Here is a 20,023-nt window from a genome sequence, read left to right on the forward strand (position 1 = left end):
AAAGATGTTCATGAAAAAGCTTTGAATGTCCCATACGCAATCGGATAAAAATCTTACATTGTTGACGAGTGCATGATTGTGGGTATATAGCTTTTAAACCACTGGTATTGATCGACTTGTAGCGATGGTTGTACACTGACCATTCCATAGCCCATTCGTCTACCATATGTTTGTTTATAAAATTTAAAACGTCTTTTCTTTCGGATGTCTGGAATAAGAATAAGGGAGAGCGAATGACGGCAGAGGCAGCTTGATCTGCTAGTTCGTTTCCTTTAATTCCTGCGTGCCCAGGAACCCACATAATTTTAATTTTGTTTAAAAAACGTATGCAGTTGTTTCTGATAGCACAAATAAGGTCGGTGTTATTATTGATATTTTTTACAGCTTCAATTGTAGATTTGCTGTCGGTACATATCAGAAATTTGCCTTTGTTGCATGTTGCGTGGTCAGTAGCAAGTTTTATAGCCAGAGCCTCTGCAGTAAAGATGGAACAATGGGGTGCAACTAATCCAGTAGTGATTACGGAGCCATTTTGTTGTATTATAGCAAATGTGACATGATTTTCAGTTTTTGAACCGTCTGTGTACAATAGAGTCCAATTGTTTTTTATATACGAATCAGAAAATTCTGCAAACAGTTGTCTATGCATTTTGGTGGTTGTGTTACTTTTTCCATAGGTTTGCAGGTCGATTACAAAAGATGTTGGATTAAGAAACCAAGGGGGCTCATGATTTTGTATCATACGATGAGGTTTAATGTCGAGGTCGATGAATTTAGCATATTCGATACACCGCACAATTGTCGACTTAACTCTATTTGTTCGCTTTTGATGGAATACATTTACAACGTCTTTATGTAAAATAGCGTTGTTGCTGCACAGTAGTTTAGGAACAAGTTTATAAGTTGTTAACTTAACTCGATTTGATATTGTAGGTAGCCCAGCTTCTGTCAATAAGTTTATGATTGGAGTTGTGGAGAACGCAGCAATACTCCTTCGAACGGCAGCATGATAGGGAGCATTCAACTGTCTAATATTGCTGTTTGCACACCATCCAAAGAGTGGTAGAGCGTAATCTAATTTAGAGAGTATAAGTGATTTAGTGATATTTATCAAAGTTGATACATGAATAAAAAAATGTTTAGATGAAAGGTATTTAATAATGTTTAACCTGGCAACTAGGTTTTTTCTTAATTCTAGACATTGTTGCTTAAAGTTAAGTTTGTTGTCAAACACTATACCTAATATTTTCAAATAATTAACAACTTCGATATTTACGGCATTGTGGCTTAAGTTTAGTTGGTTACAATTCTTTTTTTTACAAATGTGCAAAATTTTACATTTATTTAAGGCAAGATTAGCACCGGAAAACTTACTCCATTCTTTTATGTCATTTAATATCTCAGTGAAGATTACTTGAACTGTAGATATATCCTTAACTTTGGAGAATATTATTCCATCATCAGCGTAAATAGCATGTTCAACTCTATTGTATTTTAATATTATTTTACTTAATGGATCAAAAGCTATAATAAATAAAATTACTGATAATGGAGATCCTTGTGGAATCCCATTATACAGAGCAAAGATATCGGAGCGAGTTGAATTAATCCTAACACAAAATTTGCGATTAGTCAAAAAGGCTTTAACAGTTTTTTTTAACTACTTTATTACTGTTAATACTAAACAATGAATCAACTTCCTGTGATTTACTTCTCAATTACAAGCTATACATATTTTACTTTTAAATTTCTACTAAGATTTTTTTAAGTTTACTAAGTCTTTTGTCAAATTCATTTCTTGTATGTGTACTGTGTTATCACCACACCTTCTTTGGATTGCTTTGGTTATAAAATCTAGCATTTTGGGAAACTATTCCTTGAAAATGTGTGTTTGATTTTTTATTCTATTATTCATAAATATGATTTTATAATAAAACAATACAGTATATAATGATAGCTATTTTAACTTTATTTTTTAAAATTTCTAACTTAACGAAATAAATATAATGAATTAAAAAAAAACAATTAGTTAACTATAAAGTTCTAAATCCACACACCCAGACGCTAGGAATGTTTACTTCTAAGCAAAGGTGTTTTTTCGACAGGTTCTCTTAGAACACTTGCACTTGAACTGCTGAACGGTATTAATTCCTGGTTATTAGCACTTTTCTGAAAAATGAAAAAGTATAAAATTAATTAAAAATAATACTGTGATTACAATTTACTTGAATTATTCCGATGTAACATAAGTATTAACCACGATACAATGTCAAATATAGTGCGAATATTGCAACAATTTTGCAACAATTTTGCTACATGACATAAAATGTGCACAAAGCATAATTATGTTAAATTATATATAAAGTAACTTAACCTGATAAATTCGAAAATGTTAATACAAAAGTGTGTGAAACGAATACTTGTATTGACGCATAACGATAATTTCACTTTTGGGCAAAAAGACTTGTAAGTTTTAAATTCAGTCAAATTTTGCTTCAAATCTTATTTTTTAATTTTTTGTTGTCTAAAAGTACAACAAATACTATTCTAGGAAACAAAAGCAGATACTTAAACATATACGATTAAGTTTAAACCACATTTTAAGTAAACTTATTGCACTTATTGCAGAATACAAATTTTATTCAGTTATATTGTTATTTGTAATATTTGGTTTGTATGTTTTTATTACCAAAATTGTAAACTTATTAACCAGTTTGAGGTTACTCTCAACAATACTATTTACGCAGCAAACAGCAAATAAAATATATACAGTGAGAAATTGAAAAATTTACGCTAACTGTCCAAAATGAGCTATGGGATAGAACTTACTTAATATAATGAGTTGTTGGAGGGGTCCGTACCCTGTGAAGACGGACGAACACATTATCTAGTTGCACGTGGGAACAGAAATGGATGAAAAAAAATTAAAAGTATGAAAAAGTTATTCAGATTTCCAAAAATACTAGAATGCCACATCAAACTGCCGTTGTTAGAATCGAAACAGCCATCAGACAATTAGGTGTGGGCGAGTCTTTCTCTAGAAACTTTATAACTATGCAACGATACGGAAACAAGATTAGATGAGCGCTGGATGAGCGCAGGCTGTAATCGAATAAGCGAAAAATATTTACCTGACTTTAAAATGGTTGAAACAATACGGTTGAAACAGAAGGCAAACAAAAAAGCAACGATCTTCTAACGATATGAAAATAAATGTGCAATGGTGGACATAAGTATTTGGACAAAGCGCGAAGCAATGTACAATCGCGTGTCTCTCTTTACTCGTAGAAGTAACGGTATCTATTAAACTTTTAAGAGAAAACTGCTATTTATAGCTTTAAGAAAGCAAAGGATCGCACTGATAAGATAATCTGTTCATTTGCTATGATATGTTATGTGTTTATCACATGCGATAAACACAGCTTTTTTTTCTTTAGAAACACTGCAAAATTAGTAAAATCGCTTCCTGGACGCTTGCAGAAGGTAATAAACGCCAAACGAGGGTTTATTTTTTATAGGTTAGATTATACCGGCGATTTTCATGATGTCAACGATATGCCCAGATATAGGGATTAGATATCATAGGGATTAGACTGAACTCAAGGACTTTAAGTCAGCTTGACTATCCGATAGTATATATAGATTCCTTACAGTTATTTTATCTACTTCTAGATAAGCTAAAGCTTCCTTTATGGCAATTACTTCTGTATAAAAAACACTACAGTGATCTGGAAGCCTATAACAGGATATATTCAGCCCCTCTGAGAAAACTCCACAGCCTACGCCAGTCCCAGCCTTTGAACCATCGGTAAAAATTTCTAGACCCTCACTTAGGGAGGAACCTCCTGATAACTAAACTTAACTGAATGGGAATTTAACAATAAATTTCCTATCAAAGTCGAGAATCGGAAGGGTGTAGTCAATGTTATTTGGAGTAGGACTCAAAAGTTTAAGAATGACCGTGCCCATGGACTCAAGCCCTACATTGTGATGTAGCCTTGAGTCTTAGGGCAGATGATACTGCTAGCTGCTTACTGATGATGTCAAGTGGCATTAAGTGGAACATTAGATCTAATGCCATAGATGGCGTTGTACACAGAGCACCACTAATACAGAGTTCAGCCCTGCGCTGAACCCCGTTAAGTACAGTACAGAACGAAGATTTATCAAGGGCCGTCCACCATACGGTAATGCCATACAGAAGTATTGGTTTAATGACCGATATTAAGCGATACGTGATTGTAATTCCCACTTTTTATCAATAGTTTTTTGAAAAATGAGCAGTGTAATGTTTACTTTCCAACTCGCTCTGAAATATTTTCTTTCCAGCTAAGTTTCCTATCGAAAACAATGCCTAAAAATTTTGCTTTTCAATAAATTATATCGCAGAACCTTTAATATAGAATGGAGAAAGATATGGAACCCTATGTTTTCTGGTAAATACTACGATTTCTGTTTTCCTGGGGTTAATCCTGAGATCACATTTCAGTGTCGAATTTTTAAGCTTATTCAGGCCTTACTGCATATTTTCTAGTAACTGTTAAGGCAATGTCATCCGCATATGCAACTGTTATAAAACAGTAAAACTGAAGTTATAAAACTTCCAAGCGACTTTATTGGCGATTGTTATTTTTCGTCATCAACAAAATGCATACTGTTTATGACTCTTAAAATTTTGGTTTTGACGAAACGAACAGTTAAGCGATAAAGAAATAAAACATCAGAGCGATTATTGCTTAGTGTTCTCTCGAATTGCAGTGAAGTGGTGTGGTTAAGAAAAATTAGTGAAATTATAGATTAAATTAAAATATTAAATTAATACTTCTACACTTATATATAATATATCAACTGGTAAATATTTTAATTATTAAATTGCTCTGATATATAACTTCCCATTCTGCAGACATCGGTCTTCTTTAATTTCCACATGTGAATGATGTTAAAATAAACTCGGTGCTTCAATAACATTTTGTGCATGCCAAAGACCGAATTAAGAAGCGGAAACTGAAATCTCAAGAGAGTGTTTTGTAATAATTTATTAATTATTTATATTATTTGCTTTTTTTATATTGTTACTTTACTTTTTACAATACAATAAGTGTTTTGTAATAATTTATTAATATTTATATTATTTACTTTTTTATATTAGTGCTTTCTTTTTATTTACAATAAAAATTAATTATAAACAATATAAAAAATAAAATTTAAATGTACAAGTTGCAATACTAAAAGCTCTTATTAATTTGAGAGGAATGCTCACTATTTAGAATGATCGCGCTTAACGTTCATTTGCGCGCCTTTCGCGATGATTTTAGAGAGCGAATAGTTGCGCGTCTAAGCGATTCGCGGACAATGGACAACTCTTCCATACAAAAAAATCGCAGAAGCATCGTCTGCGTTTGAATTAAATACGCTTCCGCGAAAAACAAAGCACGCAAAAGCAATGCGAACGATGCTTCCGCGATTAAAAATGTGTACGCTGGGTTCAAAATGTTGTCTTACCTACCTACGCATACAAAGATATTCAGTAATTGTGCGATAATGAAAAATAGAAAAAGTGTACCAAAAAAACTTAATTACGCACGCACTAGAAGCTATGTGTGCATTGGCTCTGATATTAAAGTTATTTCTATATGGGTATGTCCAAGCAAAACACAATATGTTCGCTATTGTCTTGATTAATAACTTCACTAAGGGCCGTGTTATGTAGAGTGTCTTGGGCACGGCAAAATTCGAGCTATTCGCTCTTTCTTTAGGTTTGGAAACAGAAAATAATCGCAGGGGGCTAAACCTGGAGAATATGCTGAATAGAGTAGCATTCGTATCCCAATTTGTTGATTTGGGATCGTAATGCTTAATCAGCACACGAAACTTACTTTTTTCCATTTTCATAAAAATTCACGAGCTTGTCTGCTTAGAACTGCTATCAAACACCAACTGAACAACGTAGCTTGCTCAAAATTTAAAAGTTGCCCACTGGTAGATAACAGCTGATGGTAGCATTATTGCATTTGGAGTGCCTGCGCGGGAAATTCAAAGTCACTAACTTATCAAATCGCCCTCGTATTATCTTATAAAAATTGTTAACAGTACTTAGTCGTTTCTTTAAAATCGAAAAGTGTAATAATTATATTATTAGCGATTTATAAAAAAAAAGGTTGTGTTGTTTGCTGCAATTTTTCCTCCAAAACGTATTAGAATTGTATAAATTGCTCTTAAAATGCGCAAATTTTGAAATTTATTACTAAACAACACTGTTTTGCCTTAGTGCCAGGGCACAAATATGCCGGCTCTCATGCCGGAGTTTGAACGGCCGTATTGTTTTTTCCCTCATTCTCCAATTTAAAATTTGCATTAAAAACAACAACAATTGTACTTATGCCGTGCCCGCGACACTCTGCATAACATGGTTTTAACAAAATAGCATTGATCATACATAAAATAATAAGTTCGATTCTTTATACGTTTCAACAGACATGTTTACCCCATTGCGTGTATCTTTTCAGAATTCATGATTTTTTTAACAAAAGCAAATTACATGTTTTTATATACTATGTTTTTGGTGATACATAAAAAGAAAAGTTAGAAACCAATATCGTTGACGACGCAATTGAAAGAATTAAAATTGTAAAACTTTAAACCACATTTGCGCTGAAGAGGATATAACGTTTATGCTATGTAATATTTAATACCGAAAATGTTTATTTTCAAAAAAACCTTATTTTTGTTAAAAATACAAAGAAAAAATATATTCGTTTCGTTTATTACTTATACAAAACTCACATAAAAACTATACTTAAAATTAATTAAAAGTAGTAATTGAGAATTATTTTAGTTAATTAATTGTAATAGTAAGTACTTACATTTCTTTTATTTAACTCATGCAAATAAAGAGCACTCAGGCACATGTCGGCAATCATTATGTTAACGGAATTGATGTGCAAATTTTTTCCATGAATGCTGAAAATATTTATTTATAATTATATGCACTGAAGTGAATTAAAACTAAATAACTTCAAAACCACGTTTTATTGTTTGGCTTATAAATTAAATTTTTGTATTCAAATTTACAAAACAAGTCACAAGCATGTTATTTTAAACGAACTAGCCAAAATTGTAAGAAATTTTGGTTTCTCAAACTTTGGAATTTCTATTACTCTTTTCTGATTTCTTAGAAGACTAGTCGTGTTTCTATTATAACGAGCTTATAAACTACAGCTCGAGAAATGCAATTAATCAATATTGTGTGTGTTACGTATGTTGTTTCATACTGTTTTGACTTAGAAATATCCTTTTTATTTTTTGTTTAATATTTTACCTATTTAACAATGTGTCTGATGGTCCCTCCAGGCGCCCTTCAGTCTTATATACTCGCATTTTCTTCATTCCGGGAACGGCAGATATTGAAATATTTTCTATGCGCTCTTGCGTTAAATCACTTAGATTCTGTTGCAGCATTTGCTCAAAATCACTTTCTTGAATTTCTTCATTATTTTTGTAACAACTGTATTTCGGAGCTTTCGAGCAGATAGTAGAGTGTGTTGATTTTCTCAAGCCAATTTCGTGGACATTATGAGCATCAAGTACAGAGTTAGCGATTGAAGAATACTATATATTCATAAAATGTAAATTAGTACATTTTATCCGCAATAGATAAAAGCTATAACTAATAAAATATTGTACCTCATTAGCAATTGTTCCAAAAGATAATAAACTTCGAGTTATAGGATTTGAATTGTTATTGGTACATGTTTCTTTTGCTTTAATTAATTCTTGTAATGCATTTGCACGAATAGATTTGACAAAATATTTGGCAGCACTCGGCAATGGCCATTCTGGATTAGTTAAAGTGAATCGAAGTAGCGACAATTCAGTTTTTCCATTTGAAAGAGGATGCATGATTTCATTTATATTTTCAGCATTAGCATCTAAATTACAAGGTTGCCAATCCGGATTACCATGTTTCCGAATATCCATCTGTGCAAACGAACAAACATTTCCCACTCCTTTTACAGAAACAGTAAAACTCTTAAAAAATTTAACAATTTCAAGAGCTTTTGGTTTTAATACAAAAATTAATATAAAAGGAGTTATCAGAGGACTACATATCTCATTTAGTAAATAAATCTGTAAATTATATAATATTAACTTAAAAAGTTTTTTATTTAATTATATGTACTTACCGCTTTCAACTGAAACAGTGTTTCAAATTCCTTTCTAACTTTGATTGTGTGAGCATTATTTTTCCAATGAAATGGTAAATAATGAATATGTGCTAAAATTGCTGTCATTAATTGTTCTGGACACCAAACAAGATTTTCATCTGGTATTAAATTTCTGAAAATAAAAATATGTTCGTGATGAATATCTACTTAACAATACATATAAAATTTTCTACAACAATGATACCTAAACGTATGTAATTGAAATATTAGTACTATTTCTAAAAATAATTACTTATATGTTATTGTCGTATATGATAAAGTTAACCCTTTTACAACTCGCATTATTTGCATTGGTTTTGTCTCACAATTTCCAAATTAAAACTGCATAGTTAAACACAATGTTGCAATATAGCAATTAATCACGTCTTTATAACTAATTCTTTTTACGTTTTTAAATAAAAAGCAAAGCGTATGTGTTATTTATGCGGGGAAAAATAAAAGGCACATAATATTAATTATTTTTCAAAAATATAACATAAAGCAAAATTTAATTATTATCTTCTGAGTTTTATTTTAAAATATGCTTATATATGTACACATAGCAGAAAATATGTACGGACACCCACAAAATTTTTTTTAAATTTTGCATAACTTTTTCAATTTTTACTCAAATTGATTTTTGTTTTCTGATTTATTTTAACCAAAGAAACAACAATAATGCTCTAATATAAAAAATTAACAGTTATTCTTTAAAATAAAATTATACACAATTATATGCAAAAGCAACAATTTTTGAAGCAGAAAAAGTCTACGGATACTTCTTAATATTTACACTAATATTTACAGAAATCTTAAATATAATAGTCTGTGTGAGAACCTCTGCGTTTAATAACCCCTTTTAAGCGTCTTTGCAAGGACTCAACCAGCTTTGCAGTATCCTGTGCCTTTATTTTTAACCATTCTTCCTTGATGATATTTTTGAACATATCCTTGCTGGAAATCGTATGCTGGCGAATCTTATTTTCTAAATAAACCAACAGATGTTCTATGGGATTAAGGTGTGGTGCTTCTAATAGTGTTTGAAATTGCCTGAGCATGGTTCAGCAGCCAAATCCGTACGATCGCTGCTGTATGCTTAAAGTCGTTGTCCTGCTGAAACAAAAAGTTTGCCTCAAGCCGTAACATTCTGTCAGTTTTTTTCAAATTTGTTTTTAGAATATTTAGATACATAAATATAGATATAAATTTTAGTTTACCGGCACCATTACTTGCTATACATCCCCAAACCATTATGGCTCCATAGAATGTGCATGATTTTCTCCACACAAGTTTTCAACCTTTGATTTCATATATGCAAAACTAATTTTCATCGGAGAAAATAACTCATTTTCAGAACTTCATAGGATTATTTACGTGCTTTCTTGGAAAGCTTAATCATTTTATTATATTATATCTGGATATATCTGGATTTTATTATATTATATCTGGATATGTATTAGAGTACTGCACGCGCGCATTTGATTTCAGTTTCAAAGCATTCTATTGTGTTTAGAATGGTAGCATACTCTCACTCTCAACGAACAAATACGAATGTATAGGCATAAAAACAAAATGGAATGGAATAAATATTAGTTTCGTTTGTTTAGAGTACTCTAACTCTAAACATTCTAAAAGTAGTTGAAGTAGTTGGGAGTACTCTAAGCATTTGATTTTCAGTTCATACAAAAATTATGTGTTTTTAAATAGTAAGACCCAAATTTATTTATTTAAGTTTTTTTATTAATTAAATATTATTTAAAATGTTGATTGATAATAGTAATTTGTTGATTACATATATAATATGACTTAATATATTAATTAAATATAAAAAAAATTTTGAACAAAAATTTATTTAAAAAAATTATAAGTTTTTTTTACAGTTTTTACATTTCACAAATTTAATTTAATATTCAAATTAAATGTTGAGCATCGTCTGACTTAATTCCTCTTTTACAAGATTGTTGTGTAAAACATGATTTGATTGATAGATCTTTGATTAGATGAAATCAATGTTCTTTTTTCTGATATTAAGTTCCGAGCAACTGAAAAAACCCTTTCCGAAGATGCACTACTTGCTGGTGTTGCAAATAATTTACAAGAAACTTTGTAAAGTAGGAATTCTGAAGGAATTCTTAAGAAATTTCTAAAAATCTCTCTTGTCATAAATAGATATTTTTACCATATCATGCATAAAATTATTTTCCAGGAAAAGGTAAATATGTGAAGCAATTTATTTTGTTACATCATAAAAAACTATCGACAAAGAAGGAAATTCTGCGCAAACCGTTTTTTTAAGTTAACCTTTTGCATTAGATCTGCCTGTTTAAACAACTTTTACATTGAAAATAATAGAAAATTAAACCTAATTTACGTACTTTGTTCTTGCAATTATTGCAAATCTCTACGCACATCCAACTTTCTTTACTTTTGCGCAGGCAACCAAACGCACACAAAATATATAAAATATTTCTTTGCAAAAATAGAATTATTTGAAATATTCTAAAAGTGATTGAAATACTCTAAAATATTTGTTTATTTGATTTTAAAATTCAAAACAAACGATTATAGAGAACAAATCAACCCTCATTCCATTGAAACGAATGCGGCACACTTTCTATTCTATCGGACCGTTTCTGTTATTCATTCGTATTCGCTTTAGAAATAATTTGTAAATATGGTACACATTTGAGAATAAAACGAATGACCGCAAAAACGAATGTTTTGATGCAGCACTTTAATATGTATGCCTTCTTTTTTGCAAAACGGGTATAATACATGCTTTTTTTTCAAAATTTTCCGCACGGTATCAGGACATATTTTGTTTTTCGGCAATATGTTCAGCCAGTTTGGAGGCTGTTACTCTTGGTTTTACTTTCACCTGATTGATTATGCCACGTCCTTCTCTATATGGCAAACTTGAGGGGCGACCAGTGCGAGGCTTAGAAACGTAATTACCCTTCTCCTGGAAGTTATTTATCACTCTCTGCACAAATGAATATTGACGACCAATATTTTTAGCAATTTTTCGTTGGCTTACGTCATCTTTTCAAAATTTAATAGTTATTTGTCTCTTACTAACACTAAATTCACGTCTTTTATTTTGCGTTGTAAAAATTTACTGTTTATGTAAAAAAATATTTTTAAGTCAACTAATAATTAAATATCATTTAATTAAACATTTATGCTTGCTAGCGAATTAAAATTAACGGTTAAATTAAATATTAAGAAGTGGTCCGTGTAATTTTATTTTAAAGAATAACTGTTAATTTTTTATATTAGAACATTATTGTTGTTTCTTTGGTTAAAAAAAATCAATATGAGCAAAAAAAAAAAATATTGAAAAAGTTATGGGAAATTTAAGAAAAATTTTATGAGTGTCCGTACACTTTTTCTGCTATATGATATAAAACATGCACAGCATTATTTATGAAAGTTGTTAGAATAATAACTACATTATGTCAAGAATGAGTTTACATATAAAATTCACTTTTTTTTGCTTTTTATTTAAATATAAAGATCTTTGGAAAATCAGTTTCAAATAATTACTGTATTGAGAACATAAACATAAAAAAAACTTCAGTAGTTTGTTGTAACATAAACAAAATCTTAAAAAAAAAACAAATCTCAAATCATTTTTTGACTGTTAAGTAACTGCTTACACAATTTGTGTATCCATGTTATTTTGCACCATTTAAACTACGTTTAAATTACGTTGCTTCTTGTCTGAGATGTTGATACTTAATCAATTATTGTTTTCTAAATTTTTCACTCCACTAACTTAAATATCAATATTTTAAAATGTAAGACGAAACGTTATCGTTTTCGTTTGCGGTGGAACAGTCCAGATATTATAGCCGCCATTTGAAAAAAAAGTGTGCCGAAGCTATCAGAAATATTATTCTAATATGTAGGACTATTTATAATATTTTAAATCTAGCTGAATACGAGAGTAAATTAGAGCCAAAGGATAAAATTATCGTTAAGACCAATTTCACAGCATATATAGAATATGTTATTGTGAAGAAAATATAGAAAAACCGGAAATTTTGATCAGGGTCTATACTATGGAACTCAAGGAAATATATTGTTATTGTTTCTTATATAACAGAGCGACGAGCCATAACACGTAAGAAACACTTATCAAGTGTTTTTAGTAGAAATATATTGCATTTTGCAGAAAATGTTGTAAAATATTTCTTGTCCACTGCTATGTTTCTTTTACAGCTTGCTAAATACTGAGACAATGTTATAATCTTCTATGAGTCATAAATTAAGCTGTGCTACAATGATGGACCTACCAGAATGTGGTTTAAGGTGTTTACATCGTTATTAAACGGAATATCACGTTTTCTGTTAAATTTTAAAAAGTATATTTTACAATTTGAGGCTTCATTTCAAGCAAAAGGACTGGGGAGTCCGCTTATATAAGGATGCCCAAAAATATTAAAGAAGTTTGGAGTGTCATTTGACAAGAAATACGAATATATTTGGGCTATCAAAAGCAAAAGCCGGTTTAAATTTCATCCCCATAATACCTCAAAGCACAAAACAAATATTGTTAGGATGTGGGATGTTAGAAATTCCTGAAAAAATGTATATATTCTAATCCAATCTTCGAAATTAAGTCTTTTCTTAAATAAAGAGGATAATATGTAAAAAAAAAGTGGGTCAAAAGCAACGAAAAACTCAGAGACCACTTAAAATTTAAATAATGCAAAAGTGAAATTTGATACCAAACAGTAATGTCATGAAATAGTTTGTTAATTTCATTAAAAAGGCTGCAATATATCAAAGATACTACAAAGGACTATAATCAATACTTAAAATATTATATGACAAAATTTCCATTAAAGTTTATATCAAACAAATTTATATTATTTGTGTAAACAGTTACTTAACAGTCTAAAAATGATGTAGGATTTGTTTTTGTTGTGGATTTTGTTTACCATATTTTACAACAAACCACTGAATTTTTTTTTATATTTATGTTCTCAATATAATAATTATTGAAAATTGATTCTTAAAAATCTTTATATTTAAACAAAAAGCAGTGTTTTTGCAATTATAAGTTAAAAAGTGAATTTTGTTTCAATGTTTGAATTCATTCTTGACATTCTGTAAATTATATACTTAAATAAGAATTTAGACAAATTTTTGTTGCTGTTTTGTTTTCTTAAGATAGCTTTATCTTTTTTTTCTATACAATTGCCATATTTTCATTCTTATCTAGTATAATACAAAACAATAATAATAATTATATTTGTTTCATTGAATATTCATAGCTTAAAAGAATACTTGTTACAATGTTTTGTTATATATGAAAGTTTATGTGTAGATGTGATGTGATGTTATGTGTAGAAGATGACGTTAAAATGAATAAATAAAGTAATGTTCATATTTAGGCATTAATAATTATTATACCATTCTTATATTTTATAATATATTAATGAGTTCCAATTTAATAAAAAGTACAAAAAAACAAACGTTAAAAATAATTTAATATATTTTGTTTTTCAATACTACCTGCAAATTATTCCCACGGCGGAAAGCACTGTAATTAATGTAAGAACATGTTCTACTTGAAATACAAATTCTTCATAGATTCCTAGAGCCAGTATTAAAACAAGAAGTCCGCCGCTTAAGAACAATATATTTCTAAAAAAATAAATCTTGAATTATTACTGTAAATTAAATTAAAAAAATAAGTACTTAGCGAATACAGCAATTAACGGAGAAGAAAATGAAGATAAATATCTGTTAGCATACTCATATGCACGATTAAGCCGAGCATCTAACTCATGATCAAGTTCGTTAAAGTGTCTCAAATACAAACGACCATAATTCGACCAGGTACGCATTCCTAATGTACCAGGCTCCTTTCTCAGTACCTATTTTGTTGAAATTCATTAGTTTAGAAAAATTATGTTCAATGCTTTGCTGGGTAGACACAGTAGTAAATTTGTCCAAATCATAAAATTATAAAATTAAATAATAATAATTTAACTGATTTGTTTAAATTAACTTTAATAACCCGAAGGAAATTAAATATCAAAATTAAATTTGTTTTTATTAATAATATTACATTGAATTTTAAAAACAGCTATTTGTGTTGAACCTATAAATGCAGAGTACAAAGGACCCCTAAACTATATTGTTATTGTAGCCTGTAAGAATCAATAAAGCAGTTAAAATAAAAGGAATTACAATGACGAATATATGGGCCAGGATGTCAATAGATATTATATTTGGGAGTACGAATGGATTGTGAAGATTGTGAGGAAATGATGTTCCCTCTGTTAAAAAATGATTCAAATAATGTGACAAATTAAAGAAGAACAACTTTTTTTAATACATCAGCAAAAGTATGAACAACTCTCCTGTATTATAGAATTAAAAATTGGTTAGACAATAGCAACATAACATAAAGTACGTTTTAATCAGAATTTCGCAAAAGTTACTTCACGGTTATTTCAAGAAGTAATAAGTTACACGTATTTTATGTAGACTTTAAAGCGTTCGACACATAACAAAGACATACTTTATATTATTAACAAAATCAGCAACAGTATGGAGTGGAAGACACATCCCAGGTTGATCCTGAACATTATTATTATTATTAGGACATATTTATATTTTAACGAAATTATAAATTTATTCTAATTACAAAGAACATTTTATGTACATCAAATTTATATTATAGAATTTACAAACGCTTTCCAGTTATTGCGCTGTCGAGCTATTGCTCTAAGCTTGCAAAAAAATTTCCTTGTTTCGTTTGTGACAGTTCTGCGCCAAGTATTTTTCGGCCTACCTCTTCCTCGCCTGTGGGTTCCACTCTAACGCTGCGTGGGGTGTTTAGTTTGAACTCTTCCTGAGCGTATGGCCAATCCATCCATATTTGCGCTTATTGATTTCCATTTTTGATGCTTTCTTGATGACAGATTCGTTTTGTTGCGTTAGTTCGCGGACACTAGATTTTTAAAATGTCTTAGGCTTCTGTTGATGAAGGATTGCAGCTTGTTTATGATAGTGTATGAAGTGTGCCAGGTCCCACAACCGTATAGCAAGTTGGATTTATTACACGAATAAAATATTTTTAATTTTGTACCTTCTTAGGTAGCTTGATAATATTTATTATTTTATCGGGAATGCCCCTTAACTTAAGCGCTATTAAGTGAACTTGCTACAATCCGCATCAAGTAAAAATTCTTTCATATCACCCTAATTGGTGTTCACGCGCTAGCAGAAGAATTTGAAAACATGATTAAAAATAACTTCTAGGCTAGATTCGAGGTAATATATGACCACAGTAGCGCCCATGACGTTAAAATTGTTCTCGGGGATCATCGAAAAGTTTTGAAGAGAAAAAAATTTTTGTTTCAGAGATCGGAAAATTCAGCCTTCATAAATTTACCTGAAGTGCAAAACACGACAATATGAAGCACCAAATTTCCATATCGCGATATGCATAAGGCAACGTAGCTAACTCTCAATCAATTAACACGAAAGCAGACTGTTTATTTCGTGATTGACGCAAGGCACGCTCCAAGTGTGCTGGAAATACCTAAGTTCGGACCATTACACTGTCAACAATATACGTTTACGTATATAGAAGAAACTTTACGTCGGTAAGCTACGATCACGAGAGACAATCGAACAATTCGCTGCTCAACTCTCTAGCTGTTTAAATAATTAACCTTCTCATCCCGATAATACTTGTAGAGAATGCCGACGTACCTCTCACTCCTTACACGCAACTATGTTTTTGATTTCCAACGTCTTACACGATTAAAGTAATGGTACGATGAAGATTATAAAAAGTCGGAAGAATCGAGGGTACAACAAAGGCTCAAGCGAGAGGAAACCGAGGTGTGTATAATCAAGAATGATGCTCGTAACTTTTATCAAAAACTCAAGCGTCTGACTCAAGGCTTTAAGCCTGGAGCATTAACATGTAAGAACGAAAATGGTGATCTGGTTGCAGATACACAAAGTGTGCTGAAAGTAAGGAAGCAACATTTTTCCAAACTACTATAATTACTATCACTTCCACTTTTGGAGAAACGCTTTTAGAGTCTCCAATCGAAAATAATGGTATTGAAATTTCATCACCTAGCCATAATGAAGTACAGCAACTAAAGAACAACAAAGCAGTTGATGGTCTACCTGCAGAATTGTTCAAGGCAGGCGGTGATTTGCAGATAGGAAGCAAGGATTATCTTATCTACAGAATATGATTGGAATGAAATCTTAGTATCCTTTACCTTGTGTTGTAAAAAAAGTTTTCCGACGATGTGCACCAACTACCGAGGGTTCAGACAAGGTGATCCCTCATAATGTGATCTTTTCAATTTTGTCGTGGAAGCGATCATGTACAGGGTAGGTATTCTTTGTAATGGAACAATATTTGATGTACCTGGATATCAGACGAAAAATCACTATTCCTTGGTGGAAGCAGTGGAAGTTCATTGTACATTATGACTTGAAATGTTTGCAATGTCAATGAAACAATGAAACTCAATCAATTCCGAAGGAAAATAAAGCAAAAAAAGTGCGTTGTAAAGAACCAGTACATCACATCGATGGAGAGATTCCGCACTAGAATAAGACGATGTGTTGCTTCAATTAAGGCGATTAAATTATTATATTATAGTTATTGAAAATATATAATTATATCATATCTATATTAATTTAAGAAAAATAAGTCTCATATATGTGTTCGGATGTACTAAATACATCAATACATCGCGTAGGACTCAGCATATAAAGCTATTAGTAGCTTTTTAGCTGGAGAAGAGGAAATTGAAGAAGAGGAAAAAACAAAAATTGACGGTGTTAAAAATACACTTGGAGATCACAAGGTTGTAAGCGTGGGACAGATTGGTCAAATTAAATTTGAATAAGAAATTTTTAGAGCTAAAAAAAGATCATATATGCCGTGGTGGATTCTTGAAAATAGAGTAAGTAATTAGGAAACGAGGAAATGAAGAAACGTAGATAGTATTAGTATTAAGAATACAGAGCTTATTGAAGTGGAATTAACAAAAGCGAAAGAAAGATTGAAATCAACTGTCAGGAACTTAGCCGCAGTGCTAAAGAACTGTTATAAGCCACCACGTAAAATCGTTGTTAGAAAGTGCAATGAGAAGTAATGGGATGGTAATAGAAGTATAATTAGCATAATAGATTAAAATTCAAGCGAAAGATAGCTACGACAGAGGACCGTATATTTGTACGTATCCATTATATGTTTTACTACAGTCAAGAAAATTTATTTGAATTAACGTTGGTTAGAGTTGGTAAAAGATAATTAAGCAACATGCGCTCAAAAACACAATGAATCGATTTGTTAATTTGGCGGTATGATTAAAACACTTCTAGCACTTTCTACACTTTCTACACGAATGTTTTCGGAACACGTTTATGTTTTTCCAAACACTTTTATGTGTCAATCATGACAGTTCGAATCGCACCTAAGTGTAGTGTGCTAGTTAGTTTTTTTAAGAAAGAGTAACAACGTGTATTTTTCTCTAATTCTCTAATTAAAATAAAAATGTAATTTTTTTGATTTACGAAAATAAAAGCCGTCTTTGACAAATGTAAAAACAAAAAATGAAAAGAAAATATAAAAATGAAAACATGAATCCTGGATAATGGGAACATATTATTCAACGATTTCTGTACATAACGCTATTTTGGAAATAAGAAACACATTACTAAAATGACACGTATAAGTTAACATTAGTTAACATTCCCTACATATAATTATTTATTTTACTTTACTATTTATTATAAGTCAACATAGTTGACATAAATATTGCTTATTACGTATAAATTATTTTACCTGTTTACAACAGTATTGAAATGTTCTCACAATACTGTTGACAGGTTGCCCTAAATTTGTTTATTGGAATCGGGTTGCAGCATGTGAACTGCAACTCAGCATTTTTTTAAAGTAAGAAAGAATTAGACTAAGAATGTTAAGGTAGAATTAAGAATTTAAAAATTAAAATAAATCAGATCTGTTTCTCACCAACAACCGAAAGGTCGTTTTATTTAACTGGCGCCCAACGTGCTTTGAACGCTATCAAAAAAGTAAATTTGTAAAATTGAAGATAATGTTGAAAGCTTTGAATCCTAGTTAATTCTTGTGAAAGTGAATTTAAGGACTGGCAGTTGTAAAGTGAAAATTTTAATAAATTTGTGAAATCAAAATTTACAAAAACTAATATAATTAATAAAAATTAAAAGTAATTAAAATTTATTTAAATTCGTGAAATTAATCAGAATTGAATACTAATTATCTGGATTTTAATTAACATTATAAAATTATTTAAAAAACTAGTAGCTAACATATAAAGTGAATATTTTAATAAATTTGTGAAAACAAAATTTACAAAAACTAATATAATCAAAATTAAAAGTTACTAAAATTTATTTAAATTCGGGAAATTAATTAGAATTGGATTCTAATTATCTGGATCTAATTTAAAAATATTTGCAACTTTAAAAATTTTTAATTAACATTATAAAATTATTGTCAAAGTGAATTGAAAAATTAATAATTATAAAGTGAAACTTTTGGAAAAACTGTGAAATTAAAATTTGTAAAAACTAACACAAGTTAAAATATTTCGTAAAATTAAGTGCGAAAACACAATAGAAATAAAATTGAACTTGAGATTTATTTCTATTAATTGAAAATAAATTAAAAATTGCTGTTAATTCTGTTGAGTGAAGCATACAATAGCCGTCGTATGCCATCGTTGGAATCAAGATTGAAGCTGCAACAATTGCAATTGGAAATTGGACAAATTCATCGAGGGATTGATAAAAATATAATGTTATTTATGTGAGTGTTATCCTTTTAAGAATTCTGTTAATTATTAAGTAAAATTTTTTTTTTGTTGTAAATTCAAATTGACTAAGAAAGTCTAATTTAAAAATATTTGTAAAAAATTTTTATTGAAATTATTTTAATGAATATCGTGTAAACTGCGTAATTCTAAATAAAATTATTAAGAATAATTTTTCTTTTTGTTTAAAATTATTCAAGTTATTAAAATCATTGATTAAATAAAAATTATTTTAATTCAAACATTGCTAAAATTACAGATTTTCTAAATTTTTTTTTTTTTTAATATAATTTTTAGAAAAAGTTTTGTTTTGTTTTTGTTGTTTGTAGATTTTCTATAAGATTTTTAATTTAATTTTTAGGAAAAATTTTATTTTTAAAAAAAAACAAAAGTGGATTTTATATCTTTATTTTAAAATTTAATTTAAAACAATTATTTTATTTCGTTTGTGTGTCTAAAGTGGACATCTTTTACTTGTTGTTTTTGTGACTTGATTTATCTTTTCATCAAACATTCAAATTGTTTTATTCCGATTTATTCACATTTTACCATGGACAGAGACCAAATTTTAAGCCTAATAGAAGCGGCAATGGACGCTTCTACTGATAGGTTGTCGGAACGAATCAATGATTTGACTCGTTCGATTGAACTTTTACAGCCTACACAGGTTGAACCATATAGACCTGTTACCATTAGACATGGTGTAAATAACAATAACACTAACTTAGACCTTATAAAATCCGTCCAAATTTTTAAAGGAAATCCAGCCGAATATCCGGCTTGGAGAGAATCAGCCCACTTCGCAATGAATTATTACGAAGAAGGCTCAGAAACCTATTATATTGCGATAGGTATTTTAAGAAATAAAATTGCGGGAAGCGCGAATGCAACATTAAGTGCATTCAATACCGTATTGAATTTTCAAGCAATAATTTCACGCCTTGACCAAACATATTCGGACAA

The 20,023-nt window shown here is 30.0% G+C and overlaps 1 protein-coding gene across 1 annotated transcript; it reads right to left on the reverse strand.

Moving 5' to 3' along the window:
- Positions 1 to 1,949: 1,949 nt before the first annotated feature.
- On the reverse strand, positions 1,950 to 14,115 carry LOC119663675 (autophagy-related protein 9A-like). The gene is made up of 7 exons (XM_038073529.1): positions 13,914 to 14,115; positions 13,728 to 13,859; positions 8,184 to 8,337; positions 7,684 to 8,127; positions 7,319 to 7,608; positions 6,864 to 6,960; positions 1,950 to 2,169 (listed from the first exon to the last, which is right to left on the reverse strand). Exons 1-7 carry the CDS (start codon positions 14,060 to 14,062, stop codon positions 2,065 to 2,067), a joined length of 1,371 nt encoding a protein of 456 aa, XP_037929457.1. The 5' UTR covers positions 14,063 to 14,115; the 3' UTR covers positions 1,950 to 2,064.
- Positions 14,116 to 20,023: the final 5,908 nt, after the last annotated feature.

This window comes from Teleopsis dalmanni, chromosome 1 (genome assembly GCF_002237135.1).
Source record: "Teleopsis dalmanni isolate 2A chromosome 1, ASM223713v2, whole genome shotgun sequence".
NCBI lineage: Eukaryota > Metazoa > Arthropoda > Insecta > Diptera > Diopsidae > Teleopsis > Teleopsis dalmanni.

Excerpts from the sequence above, each read along its gene's own strand:
- LOC119663675 (XM_038073529.1), bottom strand. The coding sequence starts at position 14,062 with ATGCGTACCTGGTCGAATTATGGTCGTTTGTATTTGAGACACTTTAAC. Across the intron at positions 13,860-13,913 it reads TTAATTGCTGTATTCGCTAA|AAATATATTGTTCTTAAGCG; the intron begins GTACTTATTTTT and ends TTATTTTTTTAG. Across the intron at positions 8,338-13,727 it reads GCCGTGGGAATAATTTGCAG|AAATTTAATACCAGATGAAA; the intron begins GTAGTATTGAAA and ends TTTTATTTTCAG.